Source organism: Poecilia reticulata, chromosome 3 (assembly GCF_904066995.2).
Source record: "Poecilia reticulata chromosome 3, P_reticulata-male-v2, whole genome shotgun sequence".
In the NCBI taxonomy this organism is placed as follows: Eukaryota; Metazoa; Chordata; class Actinopteri; order Cyprinodontiformes; family Poeciliidae; genus Poecilia; species Poecilia reticulata.
Window position 1 is genome coordinate 23,755,899 of NC_088832.1, and position 19,084 is coordinate 23,774,982.

Below are 19,084 nucleotides of genomic sequence, written 5' to 3' on the forward strand. Positions count from 1 at the left end.
ATTGGGTGAACAGTTTAATTTCTTGTATAACATTTGGATATAAGTGACAGAATCTGAGAAGAGTAAAATAGACTCAACTGACAAATGACCACTTGAAAAAAATAAAAAAATAAAACTTCTGTAATTTTTTTTTTTTTTTTGCCTTTGTAGGCCTCAAACTAACAAAATACTTTATTGCAACTATTAGGATTGTTTCTCTTTTGACACAAAACAAACTTCTTTAAACTCATCTTAAAATCTAACAATGCAAGAGCCACTTGAATCTATTCCCACTAGAAGTTTCTATCAGTAGTTTTGATATAAACGTTCTGGAGCTCAGCTTGGATTGCTAGGTAATGGGCTGAGCTCTGGGGGGGGTTGCTAGGAGATGGGCTGAGCTCGGGTGGGGTTGCTAGGTGATGGTGTAGTGCCTACTGAATGTGACTTATAAGGGTGCACTTCTAAACTTCTAAAGTAGGAGGCGTCTACTTTGTTTAGCAATGAACCAGAGTAATAAAAAGGAAATGCAGGAATCTAAAGCCTAATTGCATGCGACTTATGAAGTCAAAATTTTTAATAAACTACAGCTCTGTTGGCTATGTGTAGAGTTGTTTTTCGGGTGTTTTAGGATGCCTGGATGTTTTCTGTAAAAGAAAAGGCCTTTAAAAAGTCTTTTAACCCACAGACCTTATGGAGGTCCAAGTCATAAGCAGAAACCTCTGCTGGTTCTACATCATGTCCAGGGTGTAAAAACAAGTTTTTCCTCTCCAGCAGATTTTAGATGAGCTGTAAAATTGTAACATTAAAAGTGGAAAAAGGTCTAAAATGATTAATCTTGGTTGTACTTGGTATTTTAAGAGGACGTGAAGATTTTTTATGTCCATTGCAAAGTATTAATCATAACAAGTACAGTTTCTGAATTCATACATCTCAAAAAAATCTATAAGAGCAGCAGGAAAATAATTAAATCCCTATAGAGGTGTAGGATAAACACAAATGTATGTTTGTAACAGCATCAATACCACTTATGGCTTTTAAATATATATATTTTTTAAAATCTGTGACCCAACCGAGTTTTATTGACATTAAATCAACACACAAGCAAACATGAGAAACCAAAGAAGAAAAACACATTTCATAACCACAGAGTACATAAAAGATGGACACAGCCACAATAGCATCCCTTTTGTTCAGTATTAATTTTAATTTAGGCTTCTACTGCCTTAATCTCTGACTGAGTTTGGTCCACAAACAGCCCCATCCACCTCACCGTTACTTTTAATCTATATTTGTTCATTGTTTGCAAAAAGACAATCATAAGATAAGAGTTTAGGAAGAAATGTCCTTTCCTGACTGGCCTTTTCACACAGTCTGCTCAAGGTGCGACTGAAGAGCCTTTGGTGTCTTGTTAGTAAGGAATGGAGGAGAATGTGGGAGTCAAAGGGCGCCTCAGAAGCAGGAGATGTCACAAAGCTGCATCAACACTTGTCTGTAAAAGAAAGCCAAGACAGCGGGGAAAAAAAACCTCGAATCAGAGACGCCGTTTGGGATTCTGTGAAGCTTTTCCACAATGCCTCGCATTAGTGTTCAGAAGACTTTCCGCATTTTGAACTGTTACAAGAATATTTCAGTGTATTTTAGTGGGATTTACATGATAGACCAACACAATGCAGTGCATACATGTGAAGCGGAAGGAAAATAACAAATCAGTCTTAATTAATTAAAAACTATCTAAAAAGTGAGGCGTACATATTTAGCCTTCCACATTAATTACTTTGCATTACTTATGAGTGAGATATAGAAGCTCGTTATAAGTAAACGAATTGTTAATATTGGTTAGAAAGTACTTGTCCCATTGGCAGATACTCATACCATGGGAAAATTAAGCTAAGACACTTCAGTTTTGGGTAAAACAGAGGGCATTTTTCATCTTAAATGCAAAATGACAATTATTTCAATCATCAATTCATAATCTGATTAATCGTTTCAGCCCTACTAAGAATATTGTTTCATAACGCAATTCTGCTTTGAACTTCTCCATCATTTTATGTTTTATTTGATGAGTAAAGGAAGCTTAATACAATCTGAGACACTCTTCAAATTTTAATTTGAGAAGAAAATGAAAAATATTAATTTCCTTTTAACCAATTTGTGTTGGTTTGTCACATTAAATCCCAATAAAACGCTTAAGTTTGTGCTGAAAAGGGTGTGAATACTTTTGCAAGGCAGTGTTTATTCTGAAAACACACAGAGAAATGAGCGGGAATGACCAAATATGGCAGCTGTGGCTCCATGACGTGTTTTGTCAAAGACTGTGTGAGAAGGCCCATAGGCTTTTTACAAATACAAGGTCGCCGCCTGCTGGCAATTAGAGAGAATGCAGCTGTTTGCATTCCTTCTGGTGACCAGCAGGGGGCGAGCAGGCCGTGTCCATCTTTTACATACAATCCATGGCTAAACAAGAAGCCTATTCCATGTTTTCATGTTTTTCTAATGTTAAAAAAAGAATCTTGATCTTTTAATCCTTTCCTAAAGATTGTTTTGAGATTTAAAACTTCTAAAAATGTGAAAAAAGAAACGTATCTGGATACAAGAACAAGCAAAAGAGAGGAAAGACAAGCAACAGAAACCCACCATCGCTCCGTTTAACACGCTTTCCTGCAGATTCAGCGACACCAGTTCAAAATTTGAAACAAACAAACAAACAAACAAAAATCCGCAAGGATAAAAGGCACAGAGGTTTCAACAACCCAGAGAATCAACACGGTGAGCCAAAAATCATTCAAAGACCCATTATTTATATAAAGGAAGACATTTCTCCTTTTTCTGGTTTTCCCTCAAATGGTTTAGTTTGCAGAGTGGAATAATTAGAAGACAGAAAGGCCAGATTTTCACCCCATCAAAGCAACAGAGTGTGATAGTGGGTCTCTGTGGCCTGGAGCAGAACTAGAGGAAGAGGAAGAGGCTTTCTACCACCCTAGAAGGAGAAAGACAAAGGAGGGGAAAGAGAGAGAGGAAAGGAGGAATAAAACAAAGGAGGAAGTGAAAAGAGGGAAACAACAGGAACTGATCAGAAATTATTAGTGATCACAGGTAAAGTTTGATAAATCATCAGATTTAGGATTAGTTTCAGACATATGGAGAATCAAAGAAGAGCCCCAGTTTCAACGCACACTTCTTTGCTTTCATGTTTTGTGAAAAATGTGAGTTTTACTCACATTTTTGACTGGGTTCATTGTCCGTGGTCATCTGGACGTAATTGAAGGGGAACAAGCCGGTGACACCGTTAACCTCTCCCTTCCACCAGTCGGGGTTGCTCTTGTCTAAAACATTGATCAGTTGCCCTTTAGAGAAGCTCAGCTCGTCCTGGTTGGCCGCTGTGTAATCGTATATGGCGATCACTTGGCAGACTGAGCAAACAGGAAAGAAAAGAGTCATTTAAGAAAAATTTTATTTATGCTACTCGGAAGTCCCATCCAGAGCTGTTGCGTCTTACCAGACTGTTGAGCGGGAGTGGATTTTCCGCTGTTGGAGCCCAATATTTTGACATGAGCGGAAGGGAACCAGCCTTTCTGACGTCTCTTGCCGCGTGCCTGAAGTCAGAGAAGATCAAAACGCACACGGATCACAAAATTTGAATCACCGAGAGGATGCAGAAAAATGTCTCCACAAAGAACACATGAATTTTTACAAGAAAAACATTATTATCATGAAGTTACACTGTAATTCGTTGTCACACAAATGCCTGTTGATCAACAAAGATGCTTGTTGTTGCTCTCTTATCTGTCTATCAGCAGTTTTGAGGAATGTTTAAAAATATTAGAAATATAGTTTTCACACACCTGAAGCTCTCCGAGCCACCAACCGGACGGGTTCTTGCTGAAAATGAGGATAAGCTGACCACTTTCCAGACTCAGCTGCTCCGGGCTGGCAGAGCTGTAGGCTTTGGTCACCTGAGCGATCTCTGCACACATGACAGCATCATTACGTTAAATGTATGACCAAGATTTTAATCTCCATTCTTCATGGTTATTTAGGAAAATGGCCCACTTAATAAAATTGAGTTAAATAAAGCAAACATTGAGCAAAGTATACCAGTGTCTTCAAAGTGCTCTTTCTTTTAACTGTGACTGCACACCGACTTAATTACTGCTTTAACAAGCAGTAATTGCATAAATAGTTTCTTAAATAAGAAAAAACATAAGCGCTTACCTTGCTTTTTCTTTCCAGATACACTTGATGTCTAAAAGGAGAAAAAAAATAACTTAAATGTATTGCACATAAACATTCACACAAAATAAAGGAACACATGATGATAATATGCTATATTTATATTTTGTAGTGTTTATTTTTTGTTTTTTCAAAATAAATTTAAAAGCTATCAAAAACAAAACACTTCAAATTTCAGTTTGCGAATGTTATCAGTTTATTGTTACCATCTCAGGATGACAAACTTATCGGGATCATTCTTGCGCCTTTTTACTTTAGCACAACTTCTACGTTGCAAGAAATGATGGTGAATATGTAAAATTTCTTGAACCCGTGTAGCATTATTCAGAGTTTGTGCAGAGTGCCTTACGTCAGCCTCTTTGGGTTTGACGTAGTTGCTGGGGAAGGCGCCCGTGTGTTCGCCCGTCGACCCGCGCCACCACTCTCCTTCTCGCTGGCTCACTAAGATTACGTCGCCCTCTGAGAACGTCAAGTCATCAGGCTCTGGAGACTCGAACGGGTACAGCGCCACATACTCTGCAATGACAAAAACAAACATAGATAAACTACTGATAACGCAGATAGATACGACAAGAATGACAATTTTCCGTGTTAATGGAATAAAGCCACAGTAACTTGAGTTGTACTCTACCTTCAAGCTGAAGGGTGTCAACTGTATCTGAGGTGGAGCTCTTGGGTCTAAAAACAGAGAAAAACTTCCTTCATTATTCTTTTACATTTGTTTTGCATGAGTCCTAAACAGAAAGCAAACTTCAGGAAATAGAAACTCCTAAAGTAAACAGTGAAATTTGGAACAAACACTGGACTGACAGGTAAAGCAAGAGCAACAGCCACAGATTCAGTTTCGCCACAACATTCATCCCAGAACCAGCCGACATTTATCGTCCACAGAACAGCAAGTACAAACCCCTGGAGGTGAAAAACAACAAAAGAAAAAGCTACATAACTTTGCTGTTTTTTGTTCCAGATCAAGCAGCGTTCATTCTTTAAGTTAGAAGACAATTTTAAAGCTGTAAGAAAATCTTTCCTAAAATGTACACTTAAAAAAAACAAACAGGAAAAGAGTCTTTGGTAAACAATAGGCTGAAAGGAGAAGATAAAGGAAGCCAGAAGAATAAATGCAAGTCATTTCATGGATGTTTGAGTGATTTTTTTTGTTGTTTTTTTAAAATAAAAAATTTATTTTTATTTTATTTCTGTAATTTCTGTGAGAATATATTTTTGTTTTAAACTGTCAGATTTATTTAGTGAACAAATACAGCAAGACTGTTGCAGATCAGCCAAACTTGGATCTATAAAAAAATATTTTCTTCCCTGGAAACATTAAAACAAACTTAAACTGGCCTATGAACTAGGACAGATCTACAAAACATGGAATAGTTTTATAAACAAAAACATCTTTAAATAACATATGTTCTTTTTAAATTATCAAAGGGGATAATAAGTGGTTATTTTCTCTCCATCTAGACTCCAAATTACATCAGTGAGTCCCTCCAATTTTTTGCAGAAATGCAAAAGTCACACAAAACCTACAAATCTCCACATTTTTTGTCTGATTTTTCCTGCAATTTTTTCTCAAAATTTCCCAAAAACATTTAATTTAAGGTCCTGCTGCATCAGCCTTACTTGCAACTCACACAGCAATTAACAAAAAGTCACGTTTAACATCACACATTAGCGCAAATATCGTGAAAATTCCTTACAAATATTTCTAATTTAGCACCATGAAATCTGTTATTTTGATTTAAAAAAACAACAAAAAAACCCCACAAAATAATCATGAAATCCTGGATCAGTGTGAAAAGATGCTAAATATTATTAAATTTTAAGAAACACTTACTGAATGCTGAAACAAATAGCTATTTATTGATATATTAACAGTTTAATGGGTTTATCAGTACATCCTCTCACAACCGGTCCTTTAAGAACACTCAGATTTTTTATTTGGCCCAAAATGAAAATTAGTTTGATGCCCTGATTTAGGTTATAATGTTACATTTCTGGATTTGAAATTCATTTAAGGTGAACTCCATTTAGGGTTTTCATTTGCTCTGAGCTACAATCATGAAAACTAACAATAGTAAGAAACTTTTGATGGAGCCTTGATTCATGACTTACTCTGACCCTTCCTCTTCTCCCAGGACCGTCACGTAGGTTTTGGGTAACCAGCCCTTTTCGCCGTTCAGCTCCCCCAGCCACCAGTTCTCCTGCTGCTCCAACACGCGAATTACGTCGTCCTTGTTGAAGTTCAGGTGGTTGTCCGTCTTTGCCGTCCAGGAGCAGAGCGCCTGAGCCAAAACGTTCCCCACCACCGGCTACAACAGAGGAGACAGCTCAGAGAACCATCGAAGTGCCTGAGGACCAGGAGGCAGTTGCCGTGGTTACCTGTCCGTGCGTCTCAGAAGGAGCCGGGTGTGGAGACTGCGTTGGGGTGAAGGCAGACTTTGTGCCTGATCCCTTTGCAGCTTCCAGCACATTGGAAAGCTGCGCCTGGATCGACACTTGAGGAGCGGCAGCGGCGAGTTTAGTTGAATCTGACGGGCCGACCTTTTCAACGTAGCTCTCTGGGAAATATCCCATCTTCCCGTGTTTGCTGCCGTACAGCCAGCCCTCCTCCTTCTCCGTCGTCTCGTCCACCTGGCAGCAAACAGACAGGATTGATTTTTACATCACGAGAAGGAGGCAGGAGACTTTTGACCAACAGGATAACTTCTGAGACATCAGCTACGTTCACCTGAGGGAAGTTGGCAAAGATTTTTTTGATAAATACTAATGTTTTCAGAGGTCATAAAAGGTAAGCAGCAAGTCAAGTTCAAATTTACAACATCCAACACATTTAGTGCCAATACACTGTGCTACAAATATTTGAACTATAGAAACATAGCACAATTAATTTATTCAGCTCTGGAAAAAGTTAAGAGGCCAGTTTCTCTGATTTTAATCTTTTACTCTCTAAGATGGCTCTTAGTTTTTCCAGAGCTTTATAAGTTTTGTTTGATTTTGTTAAGAGGGGTAAAGCTGACCTTTGGTGACCTTTGACCCTGGAAACGTTTTTCATTTGTAAAATCTTAAAAATGATAATGACACAAATAAACCATAACAGCACAGTTGACTGACATCATATTTCGTTTAGTTTGAAGAAGGTGAGGGGAGATAACTTTAACCTTTAATCTTTATTTTCAACGCATCTGCACTGCCCGATTCTAATCTTAACACCAACAAAATAATCTGATCTCTGCCACTTCTATAAAATGGACACGCATCAGATTGTTTTCAAAGTGTCTGAACGATCATGTCGAATTTGGAGAGTTTCCCGCTTCCACCTCTGGACGTTTATTGTGATGTAAACAAATCAAATAACTGAAGCGCATCATATCACAATCAATCGTTCCAATTAATGCTCCACAAAGTGTTGCCGCTATTAGTCGAGTTTTTTTTTATCAGCTTCCTTCGTCTGGTTATGATGTCATCGGCTCCGTTGTTGAATAAACTTTTAAATCAATCCAGAAACGTCTCTGTCCGTCATTGTTTCTGTCGTGTGATGTCAGCTATCTTTTCTGGGCATTCGGGTCGCTTTGGGGTCGTAGACCGTTCACACAGAATCTCACTGGATTTAATTAGTTTTATGAATCAGATTTCATGAAACCATCAGCCTTGAGCATTAAAACCGGCCGTGTTTCCTAAATGACGTTTTTACCTCGATGATGTCGTCTGCTTCAAAGCTGAGCTCTTCGTTGTTGCGCGCAGTGAACGGGTAAAGTGCTTTGTAGGATGTGAGGGCAGCAGACTTCCTGTGCTGCGCGGCCTTCGGCTGTCCACCTGTAGCAGCGGGTGAATGAAGAGGTGAATTAATCTGGATTATAATCCAGGAGAAAACAGAGTTGTTCTGCTTACCCTTCCTCTCCTCCAGGCCTCTCAGGAGAGACGTCAGCTTCTCCTGGATGTCCACCTTCCCTCCGTTTGGTTGCTGCTTACGGGATCCCTCCTCCCTCTTCTTCTTCACCTCCAGCTCCACTTTTCTCCTCTCCTCTTCCTCCTGCTGAAGTCTTCTCCTCTCTTCCTCTCGCTTCCTCTTGTCCTCCTCTTCCCTCCGTTTCTCCTCCTGCTCTCTCTTTCTCCTCTCGTCAGCGTCTCGGAGCGCCGCCTCCGCTGCTCGATGTCTCCTCCTCTCCTCTTCCTCCCTCTCCCTCCGGCGCTCATCCTCTTTCTTCTCCTCCTCCAACCTCCTCCTGTCTTCCTCCCTCTTCCGTCGCTCCTCCTCTTCCTTGCGTTTCCTCTCCTCCTCTTCTTTTCTCTTTTCTTCCCGCCTCCTCTCCTGCTCCAGCTGCTTTCTCTCCTCCTCTAGTTTCCTCCTCTCTTCCTCCAGTTTTCTCCTCTCCTCCTCCTGCCTGCGTCTCTCTATCAGCCTCACGCGCTCCTCCTCCTCTCTTTTCTTCCTCTCCTCCTCTTCTCTCCGTTTCCGTTCGACCTCCTCCTTCGCTCTCAGCTCTCGCTCCGCCTGCTCCCTGGCAGCCTGGAGGACAGCCTGTCTCTCCCTCTCCTCTTCCTCCCTCTTTTTGGCCTCCCTTTCCTCCTCAATTTTCCTCTGACGTTCTTCTTCATCCCTCCTCAGCTTCTCCTGCCACTGGCGCTCCTTTTCCAGTTTAATACGCCTGTGAAGAGATTCACAGCATTACTATAAACCGTACTCCTAATGAAGACGATGATTAAGTCTTAAATATCATTTATGATGAAATCTGTTAAGTTCTGCTGTGGACCTTTGGGTTTCCTCCTCTTGTCGCTTCCTCTCCTCCTCCTGCTCCTTCCTTCGGATCAACTCGCGCCGCTTTTCCTCTTTGACGCTGCGCAGTTTCTCCAGAGCCGCCTGTTGATTCCTCTGGCTTTCCTTCAGTTCCTGACGCATATTAAAAAATAAAAACGCATTTAGAAACAAATCGTGATCATCAATTTAGCAGGATGATAAATTGTCCCACAATGATTCCAATAAACAATAATATTGTTATTTTGAGACCGTTTTCAACAGCAAATAATTCAAGTTTGGCGTCTCAAAGACGGTTAAATTTAATTTTCTACGGAACACTTTACACTGGACGACACTTTAATATCAAAAACAAAAACACAACCACCAAAAACAATAAATAGAAAGAAAATTATGAACCAAACAAAACCAAAACCATAAATGAAACAGACCAGGACATCTCAGTAAACAGAATTGCCCTTCAAAAAATGCAAATAATCATAATGAAAATTATCGAGCAATCATTTATACCAGGGATGTCCAAAGTGTGGCCTGAGGGCCATTTGGGGCCGTCTGGATGATTTTGTTTGGTTCCTCAGTCCAAAATTCAAGAATGGAGTGGAATGTATGATGTTAAATGTGGCTTTTTATTAATCGCCATAACAATCACCAACTATAACTTGACATGTAAAGCTGAGGCAGCAGGCTGAAAAAGTTTTGGAAAATGTTTACCTGTCGTTTAAGAATCTGTTAACATTTTACAGATTCCTTTTCTACAAAATTTAGACTACTTTGCTTAATTAAAATGTTTATTTAGTATTTTGTTGAGATAAAAACAACAATGTCTTAAAAAATAAATCTTATCAGTTTTAATCTCAACAATTTTGTCCCTAATGGCAAAAAGTCATTAGGGACAATGACTTTTGTCGTTTGAACATCGCTGGTCTGCACTAATATCTTACTGTTTAAAGGAGAGGCAGTACAAAACAAGGATAAGAAATGAAACAAGTCAGGACAAGAACACATAAACAAAGACAAAAGGAAAATAGAGAAGGAGTTTTAAAGAGACCTAAGGTGAAACCTTTAGTAGATGGAAGAGTTTGCGGAGGCAGGCCAGCAGACAGAAGACAGGCTGAAGCATTTTGTCCTCCGCTCCCAAAAACTGAGGCAGGGAATGAGGACGGATGCAAGAGGAGCACGGATTAGAAAGGAAGTGAGGAAGAGGAGGATGGATTGGAAAAGAAGTGAGGAAGAGGAGTACGAATTAGAAAGGAAGTGAGGAGGGAGCAGTGGACAAGGTTAAAGGGTGAAGTGGGACGAGACAGAAGATAAAAAGAAAGAACAAAATAAGTCCAAGAAGCATTAGGGGGTGTTCGAGACTTAAAAGTTTGCAGAAATACAACATTAATGTGAGGAAAAAATAACTTTCTTTACAGGCATGCATCATCCTACCAGCCTACATCTCAAACATTTAACCTTATACTAGTAATGTTCTGTAACACCACTGTACAAATAAACACATTAACTTTCTACTTATCTTTTCTTATACATTTAAAATTAAATGCAAAGCAGAATTGGAGTCAAACTGTTTGTGAGCACAAACTTACACTAAAGAGTTCAACACATTAAAGACATCGAATTTAATCTGAAACAAATGTAACTATTTTTCATCAATACAGAGTCTTCTCAGATCAAATCTATCAGCTTTTTTGCAGAATCTCTTCATGACAGCAGAATTTCAGCTTAAACCAGTGAAACTCATTTCTCCTGATTTTATAAAGTCTCATACTCATAATTCATTTCAGGTTCTTAGAGATCCAGGTGCCAATCTTTACTAGTCATTAATTAATATGTAAACAGCAGCAGTGTCGTTTGCTCCTTCATCTAAAGCTTTTTGTTTCATTGATCATCCAGATCAGGGAGTCAAACTCATTTTGGGCCAAATCCAGATCAAAGCTGCTCTTAAAGGGCCGGTTGTGCCAGAATGTATTGATAAAACCTGTTCACAAACTGTTAAAATATCAATGAATCCTTAAAATTAAATAATATTGAACATCTCTTCAGTCCCTCCAGGATTTCGTGATTGTTTTTGTGATTTTTAAAAGTAAAAGTGTTTGTGGTACTAATTTAAAAATATTTCCGCTTATTTATGATATCTTTATAATTCGCTGTATGGATCATGGACTATATTCTGACATCAATTAAAGCTGAGGCGGCCTTTTAGTAGAAGTAAGAATATTTTAGACATTTATTGAGTAAAACCTTCAATAAACTCCCAATTATCAGCACAAAAAATACGGGAATTTGTTGATTTTGTGTGAATTTCCACGCTAATACTCAAGAAACTGGAGAGACTGGTTGATATAGTCTGGCAGTAAATGAATAAAACCTGCATTGATTTGATTGATAACATAATATTTAAGCACATTTAGTGTTTAGTCTAGACTCTAGAGGACCACATAAAAAGCTATGGCAGGCCAGATTTGGCCCACGGGCCTCGAGTTTGCCACACATGTGGATTAGAATCAGAGAAATACGTGCAAACAACAGGTTGGTGTTGTCTTTATGAGCTGGAGAACTCTTCATTCTTTGAATTAGCTGAGAAACGTCTCTGTAAAAAGTGTCAGCAGCTTCACAGATGTAGATAAATATAGATAAATTAGAGATAAATGCCCTGAATGCCATTCCTTCACTCTTACCTGCATGTCTTTGTTGTACTGGTCCATCTGGGCCAGCTTGGCAGCCGTTTCCTTCTCCAGAGCTTCCAGCTTGTCTCTCAGTTTCATGCAGGTCCCTCTTTTCTCTGTGACTCCCATCTTTAGGTTGGACATGGCTGAAGCTACAACAAGGTCAAAAACACACAATTCCACAGTCAGAGAACATTAAGAAAACTCTTCACATCTTTCCAGTCAGAGGTCAATACTTAAAATTCCATTTCAGTTTACAAACTAAAGGGCTTCAAACTGTTTGAGATTAATCTGAGTTTTTATCAGTGGCATGTGTGACCAACCCTCAGTACTAACCAGGCAGGTTATTCAGAGACATGTTCTGGAGTTTTTCTGCCAGTCGTTTCTTCTCCGGAGTCAGCTGGGACAACTTCCTCTGAAAATCCTGACCACATGCAAACACAGACAATTAAATTAATTAAATACATGTCACATCAAATAGATGATTTCTGCTAATTTGATATTTAAAAGTATCTTATACTCTTTGATTAGATTAGATAAATTAGAGAGTGATAAATTAGAGAGAAATGAGAGAGAAATTGGAGATAGAGAGAATAGAAAGTGACTTGGATAAACTAGAGACAGAGATAAATTAGAGTGAGATATAAATTAGAGTGAGAGAGATAGAGACAGACTGATGTATAATAATCTACTAAACTTGGGTTCTGATCTATGAATGCTATGTATAAAAGAATGAATAAAGTATGATTTATCTGACCAAACAGAAGAGCGGATCAAACCTCTATCTGTCTTTGCAGAGCATTCAGATCCTGTTGTCGTGTGTCTTTCTTCTGGTCTAGAAGATCAAACTCTGTCCTCTGGAGTTTCTTGTTGTTCTGAATGTCCCGCAGTCGGTCAGAAATCTGACGCTGTTTGTTACCCTGAAAACAAAGAGTTTAGACAAACTTCCAACTTTGCAGGCATCTGGTTGGAAAAGGGAAAAAAAGGTGTCTTTTCAGGACTCACCACTGCCTCCAGCTCCATCTCCAGATTCCTCTTCTTGGCTTTCAACTTGATGATCTCGTCCTGCTCCTGCTCCTTCTTCATCTTCAGCTCACCGCGCTTCCTCCTCTCAAACTCCTCCTTCCTCTGTCGCTCCAGCTCCCGCTGCGCTGCCTGGAGTCAACAGGGTTCACACAGTAACATTCAAGCACTTTTCAAGCATTTTCAAGGTGAGATTTGAAACTTTTCTAGCATCACACTCTGGAGATAAAAATACAAATAAGCTAAAAAATAAAAAAGATACAGCTTCAGTTCACTAGTATATGTTGTCATTCACAAGTGTTTATAATTTTTTTGATAGCATTCACATGTAATTTTATGTTTTGATATATTTTATTCATTGATCTGAATTTAATGGTGGAATCAACTGACTCACTCTTTGGTTACCTAGCAACAGCCTTTTGGCTAACTTGTGGTTACCTAGCAACAACCTGTTGAGTAACTGGTGCAGCAGCAGTTTAAAGTCTGCTTCATAACTTTTTTTTTTTTAAATAAAAAAAAACAACACAGTGGAGTGAAAACTGTGGATGAAATAGAAAAGGTCACTCATTTTGTAAACATTTTTGATATTCACAACAAAAAAACTAATCAATATTTATTGATATTGACCAATATAAAGTGCTTATATTGCGATCTGTTTTTTTAGCTATACCATAGAAATAATAAATATTTATTACAATGAAACAATCCAAACGAATTGTATTAAGGTAAACAACCTTCCTGTTTAAATTAAATTAAATACTTAAACACAATATACAAAAAGTTACAAAAAAGAATTTTCTAAAAAAAATTTAATGTGACGTTTTCTGGAATTTAGCAAATAGAAATAATTTTGGTAATTCTAACTGACCTAAAACAAGAAAAATTTTGTCTGATTTAACTTCAGACAGTGAGAAAAAATTTGTTGATGTGTAAATGTTTTCCATATGTAGACTTTTAATCACATATTAGATTCCAAAACACCTAAACTGAAAGCTGCTCAGCACCGAGTCGCCTCACCTCTTTTCTCTCTATCTCTCTCTGCCTCTCCTCCTCCCTCTGTCTCTCCAGTTCCCTCTGTCGCTCCAGCCTTTGCTCCTCTTCCTTCCTCCTCCGCTCCTCCGCCTCGCGGGCCTCCCTCTCCTTCCTCTCGCGCTCCTCCCGTTCTTTCTGAGCGCGCCGCTCCTGCTCCTTCCTCTCCGCCTCCAGCAGAGCCAGTCGCCTTTTCTCCAGCTCGGCATTCCCCTGCTCTATGTTGGCTTTGAACTTATCCTCAAACGACACTGGAATGGAAAACGTCGTTTTTTTTTTAACTCAACGTCAATCTTGCTAATGACACTAAAAAAAATGTGAATGTGAAAGAATTAAAAAGCAGAGACTGTGGGAGTACTGACGGTTAGTTTTGGGTTTCTGTGGCGGTTCTGCATCGAGGTCGTCAATCATCGCCGAATAGAGGTTAGAGCTGGAGCCATTCATTGCACTCCTGTAGCGCAGATTAAAAATAAATGACTACAAAACATCCTTAAACTGGCAACCAACTGTGCCAAAGTTATTCCAAGAATGTTTCCATGTTTTCTAAAGTATTTCCAGACTGTGTCGTCATACCTCTGTGAGGGCGGTACCAACTCGGTCGGCAGGGTGAGTGGCAGCGGTTGTCCGCTCTTCGCCATGTCAACAAGATGCATAGCCAGAACAAACTCCTCCACGTTCAGCTTTCCGTCCTTATTCACATCAGATAAAGTCCTGCAGACGTAACAAATCACTAATTAAAGTTTTCACACAACTGTAAAAAGAGTTTTATGCATTTTCCAGCTAGAGTATCATTTCATAGCACATTGAAGTAATCTTCAGTTGCTATAAAAATGCTATTAATATTCAATATGACTTACAATAAAACAAACTCTTCTTGGTAATTTAACGTCTTGAAATTGGGCCTCTGTCTCTTTAAGAAACTCCTGATCTTTCCAACATCATCGCAACGTGGCTCCTCTATTAACCCTTTAACAGTGCTTTTGCAATTATAAGTAGATTGTATATTGTTACAGTTCCACCAGGTGTTTGCTAATTGCTGCTGGTTAGTCTGAAGAAGCAGACCGGGGGAATCGCAGGGGAATGATGCTCTGTGAGGCAGAAGCTTGTAGACTGCAACTCTGAGGAGGAGCTGCGTCTCGAAGGCAGGGCTAGGTCCACCCAGGCATTTTGAACAGCTGAATGGTTGCCATGGAGATTAAAGGATTTCTCAAACATGCATGAAAGAATCAAAGCAACACTCCAGGTCTGTTTTTGATGAGGAAAAAACATAACATGAAGTAAAGTCAATTTTACCTAATAATGCCTCTTTAATTAACAACGGGTGGAGAATTTAAAACATGTCAAAACTAAGGAACATTTAATCTCCTGTTTTACATAAACAGTTGTGGACTTTTGGAAGTTTAAAAAGTCTAAATTGTCTTAGACCAAAGAATTAGTGTGATTTGCTTTAGATATATATTATATATGATCTATAATCAATCCTACAAGTTGAGAAAAAAACATCAGAAAAAGAGGTTTTTAGGTATTATGATCCCTGACTGTGAAACAGCCTTTTTATGGAGAAGTTGCTGGAATCATTCAACATTTTCTATTTCATATACTGTCTTTTTGTTTTTAAGGTCTAATATTTTCTCTGGTGTTTATTCATTTGGATGTTAGATAATACTTTTACTTTTATTCTCATCTAATCTTTTATTTTCAGTAAACATTGTATTTTATTCCTGATTTTTATTTGCCATTTATCATTTAATCTGTGGTTTCATCATATTCAGGGCTTTAAACATTACACAACTTTCTACTGTTCTCGTGATACTTTGTTCAACAATATTCTCTGAGGTTTTGTCAGAACATAAATATTTATACTGATATTAATTTACACCCAAATGGACTCTGTTTACTAAACTGAGGGAAATGTTTGACCTGGATTGTTTTAGGGGTATTAGAGTAAAGGGCACTGAAAACAAATTTTAATACATTTTTATTCCGCTTCACAATCATGAACTACTTGGTGTTTCTGTACCACATATAATCTCATAAAATACAGAAATTTGTGATTTCAACATGGAAAGTGTGAAATGGTTCAAACTGCTTTAATCATGTTGTAAACAGAAAGACTGGATATGAACGAGAGTACATTTTTCTCTTTGTTTGGAGACAAATGTTCTCACCAGATGGAGGCCAGCTGCGTCTGAGTCAGCATCGTAGTTGCCATGGCGCTTCTCACCTGTTGACCTGGAAACATGAGTGAAAAATGTCATGGTAGTTTGTGCAGCACAGATAGGCTGCTGGTGAAGGAAGCATGAGATCCAGAGCCGTAAGCGTCTGTTTTAATTAAATCACACACACACAAAAAAGTTTGACCTCAGGTGTTCCCATCAGATAAAAGAAATAAAGACTGTAAATGAATGTAACAGCTTGGGTGGAGCGATGCAAAACAAGCCACTTGTGTAACTTGTTTTATGCGTCTGACTGCATTGATCTGGAAAGCGTATGCAAATGTGGCTGGAGGAAAGAGTGATAATATGTTTACATGTGCTTTTGTCATTTCAATAAACCATTTGTTTTCATAGAAACAGGTTTGGCGAGACCTTTAAAGAAAGACATTAAATGCACACCATTTATGTTGAGAAATATGCCCTGTGTTTAAACACACCCATAAGTACAGCCACGACTCCCTGTGATAAAATCACCAGTGATCACTCTTCAGGGAGATCCACAACTGCAGTTTTCTATTGCTGCGTTCACACCAGGATTCAGCCGTCCAGCTGACTGCCATGCTTTTGAGTTAAAAAATGTTTAAAGTTGACAGGAAATGTGAAAATACCACTTGATAGTTGTGCATTATTAAAAGGCTGGAAGATTAATACTTAAACATCAACTATGAAGTCTTAAAAAACAGGCAATAATTTAAAAATACCCTAAGATAAATTAACAATGATAAGCCTGGTGGGGGCACAAGTAAAGCCTGGTGACCTGCCAGGTTTATGATACACTGAGAGAAACCCTGTTTCACACCAAGCGCGTTTTGAGCATCAGGAGCTTCTGGCTTACATTCAAAGAATATGTGGAGGAGCGTCGAGGGCGTGTTGCGGCGCATTTCGCACGTCTGACGAGTCCAACACTGGAGTTAGAAAATCTGAACTTCCGCTGCTTGTAGTTTTGCATTTTCTTAACTGTGGAAGATAAACTAATTGTCACTGTTTGCCCTTGCCTTGTAATCTACGACCAATCAAACTGTGACTACAGAGACAGGAATAGAAAGGACCTGGCTTGGGAGAGGATCAGTGAGGAAATTGGGATGTTGAGTGAGTTATAACAAATATTGAAAATATTTCCCCGCATTTGAGTCATGTTAAATAAACGTATTTATTCAGACAAAACATGTAGGAGACGGAGGAAGAGTTTGAGGGACACGCATGCCAAGGAGTCTCCTCTTAACTCCCGACTAAAGAGGTTTGACATGTCTGACATCTAGAGCAAAATGTCAAGCGTCTGACTTCAAAGTGACGCGTCAAACTTGAAGCGTCGGATGCATTTTTGACGGCGTGAACGCAGCATAACAGCGCCATATTTTATGATGGCAGATTAAAAACACAACACACCTGTAAGGTATCCAACCATCTGTGTATCCAAGATGTTGAAGTGCTGCCTGTACTTCAGTCTGGAGGGATGCGGCACAGCCCAGTCACTGGGAAGCGCAGCCATGGGAGAGGCGGAGCTGAAAGATTTACACCATAAGAAACTGAAAACAAAAAGAAAAACAACATATCAGCTCTACGTTTAGGTTTCTGTGTGTTTTACCTTCCAGATCCCAGATCCAGCAGAGAAGAGGAGAGTCCACCCGGAGAGGCATAGGAAGCTCCACCAAGAGGCAAGCCTAAAGAACACACATTTATTCATTATCCACATTTATGAGGTTTTTTATTAAATTCAAACACTTGGCAGCTGGTATTTAAATACCAGCTCTTCCACTTCTTTTCTGGATATTTCGAAACAGATTAAAATAACACTTTGGCTGGCTATTCTTATGACTAAACTGTAGACTGCAAAAAAGAAACAAAAGTAAAATTCATAAAATGATTGCTTTCTTAAAATAATCTCCAATTTTAAGAGCATTTTCATTCTTGGGACATATAAAATAAAAGATGACCAGCATTTTTCTTCAGTATAAATATTTATATTGTATTTATAGCGATAAAAATTGTTCTAGGTTTCATCTCCTTCACAGCAACTTTTGCAAGAAGGATTAAACACAGGTAAAATATATCACTGTTATTGTTGAAACCAGAAGTAAAAAATGGCATAAAAATGAAATGTGTACTCTTTTATTGTAATATTTTAAGAGTAACTTAACTGATCTCTTCCAAGTATGGATTTTTTTTAAATGAATTTTTAAATTTAGTACCGCAAAAGCAAAGAAAGTGAACAGTATTTTGTCTTTATCTTCTAGCACAAACACTACAATGCACAGCTTGTCATTATTCCCTTTTATGGTTTAACTGCTAAATCAGGGGGTCCCCAAACTTTTTGAGAGCAAGATCTACTTTTTCTCTCACCAGCCGCCTGAGATCTACCTCATGACACAAAGACATAAAAATTGCAAATTAAATTTCACTTATTTTATATGCGAATATGCATCAGTTATAGCAGAAATAATAGTGACAGAAAACCTAATGCAGTTCCTTCCTCAGTGAGATTCTGACACTGGGAGCAGCTTACTGGTTTCTCAGTCAGAAGCTGGTTGCAAACCTGATGCCAGCAGGTGTCAGTCAGTCATGGTAGATCTGAAATCTGGTTTGATGACCTCAGTATGAGAAACTACAGACTGATAGGAGGAACCAAAGAGCCCAGTAAAGGTAAAGGCAAATCTTCTGAAGTCGGGATATAATCAATTTAATTTCACATAATTATCGCGGTAGAATTTGTTAAAACTTAATGAAATATATTTGTCCTATTTGATGTTGTGACGTATGCTCACAAAGAACGAGGTAATTAGTCCAAGCTTGTTGTTTATTGAACGTTCAGAAACTACTGCAGGTAATGAGCCACAGCAAAGGTAAACAAAGGTAAAACAATCCGAAGACGATCAACTCAAAACCACTCCTACCTTTTTACTCTCTCTCTCTGTCGTTTAAGCACACCCGCTGCCATGGCAACCGCCTGCGCCCCCCCAAGCCGAGCAAAGATTACATTGAAAACACAACATTCAGTCCATTACGATATCAGGTTTCCAGGCTTGATGTTTTATTAATAAGCCTCTCATGAACACAGCGGTGGCTGAGTAGCTAATTTAAACTCCTGCTCTGCTCGTCAGTCGGGCTTTGAGTCGCCTTTTTTTTCCCCTCTTTTTTGTTAATGGAACCGAAACGCACTGAATTGCACAACACCTTGTTGAAAC

At 38.8% G+C, this 19,084-nt stretch overlaps 1 protein-coding gene across 1 annotated transcript in view; it reads right to left on the reverse strand.

Annotated features, from left to right (window-relative positions):
* itsn2b (intersectin 2b) overlaps positions 1-19,084 on the reverse strand; it is a 44,972-nt gene that overhangs the window by 10,914 nt on the left and 14,974 nt on the right. Inside the window, exons 7-27 of the mRNA XM_008405778.3 lie at positions 17,488-17,563; positions 17,289-17,404; positions 15,855-15,918; positions 14,260-14,397; positions 14,049-14,137; positions 13,675-13,937; positions 12,640-12,789; positions 12,414-12,554; positions 11,971-12,058; positions 11,647-11,786; positions 8,967-9,103; positions 8,104-8,861; positions 7,907-8,028; positions 6,595-6,846; positions 6,328-6,524; positions 4,841-4,887; positions 4,559-4,725; positions 4,192-4,222; positions 3,822-3,943; positions 3,476-3,572; positions 3,198-3,389 (exon numbers count right to left, since the gene is read on the reverse strand). Coding sequence (XP_008404000.1) covers positions 3,198-3,389; positions 3,476-3,572; positions 3,822-3,943; positions 4,192-4,222; positions 4,559-4,725; positions 4,841-4,887; positions 6,328-6,524; positions 6,595-6,846; positions 7,907-8,028; positions 8,104-8,861; positions 8,967-9,103; positions 11,647-11,786; positions 11,971-12,058; positions 12,414-12,554; positions 12,640-12,789; positions 13,675-13,937; positions 14,049-14,137; positions 14,260-14,397; positions 15,855-15,918; positions 17,289-17,404; positions 17,488-17,563 — 3,387 coding nt within the window. The remainder of the gene's footprint in view (positions 1-3,197; positions 3,390-3,475; positions 3,573-3,821; positions 3,944-4,191; positions 4,223-4,558; positions 4,726-4,840; positions 4,888-6,327; positions 6,525-6,594; positions 6,847-7,906; positions 8,029-8,103; positions 8,862-8,966; positions 9,104-11,646; positions 11,787-11,970; positions 12,059-12,413; positions 12,555-12,639; positions 12,790-13,674; positions 13,938-14,048; positions 14,138-14,259; positions 14,398-15,854; positions 15,919-17,288; positions 17,405-17,487; positions 17,564-19,084) is intronic.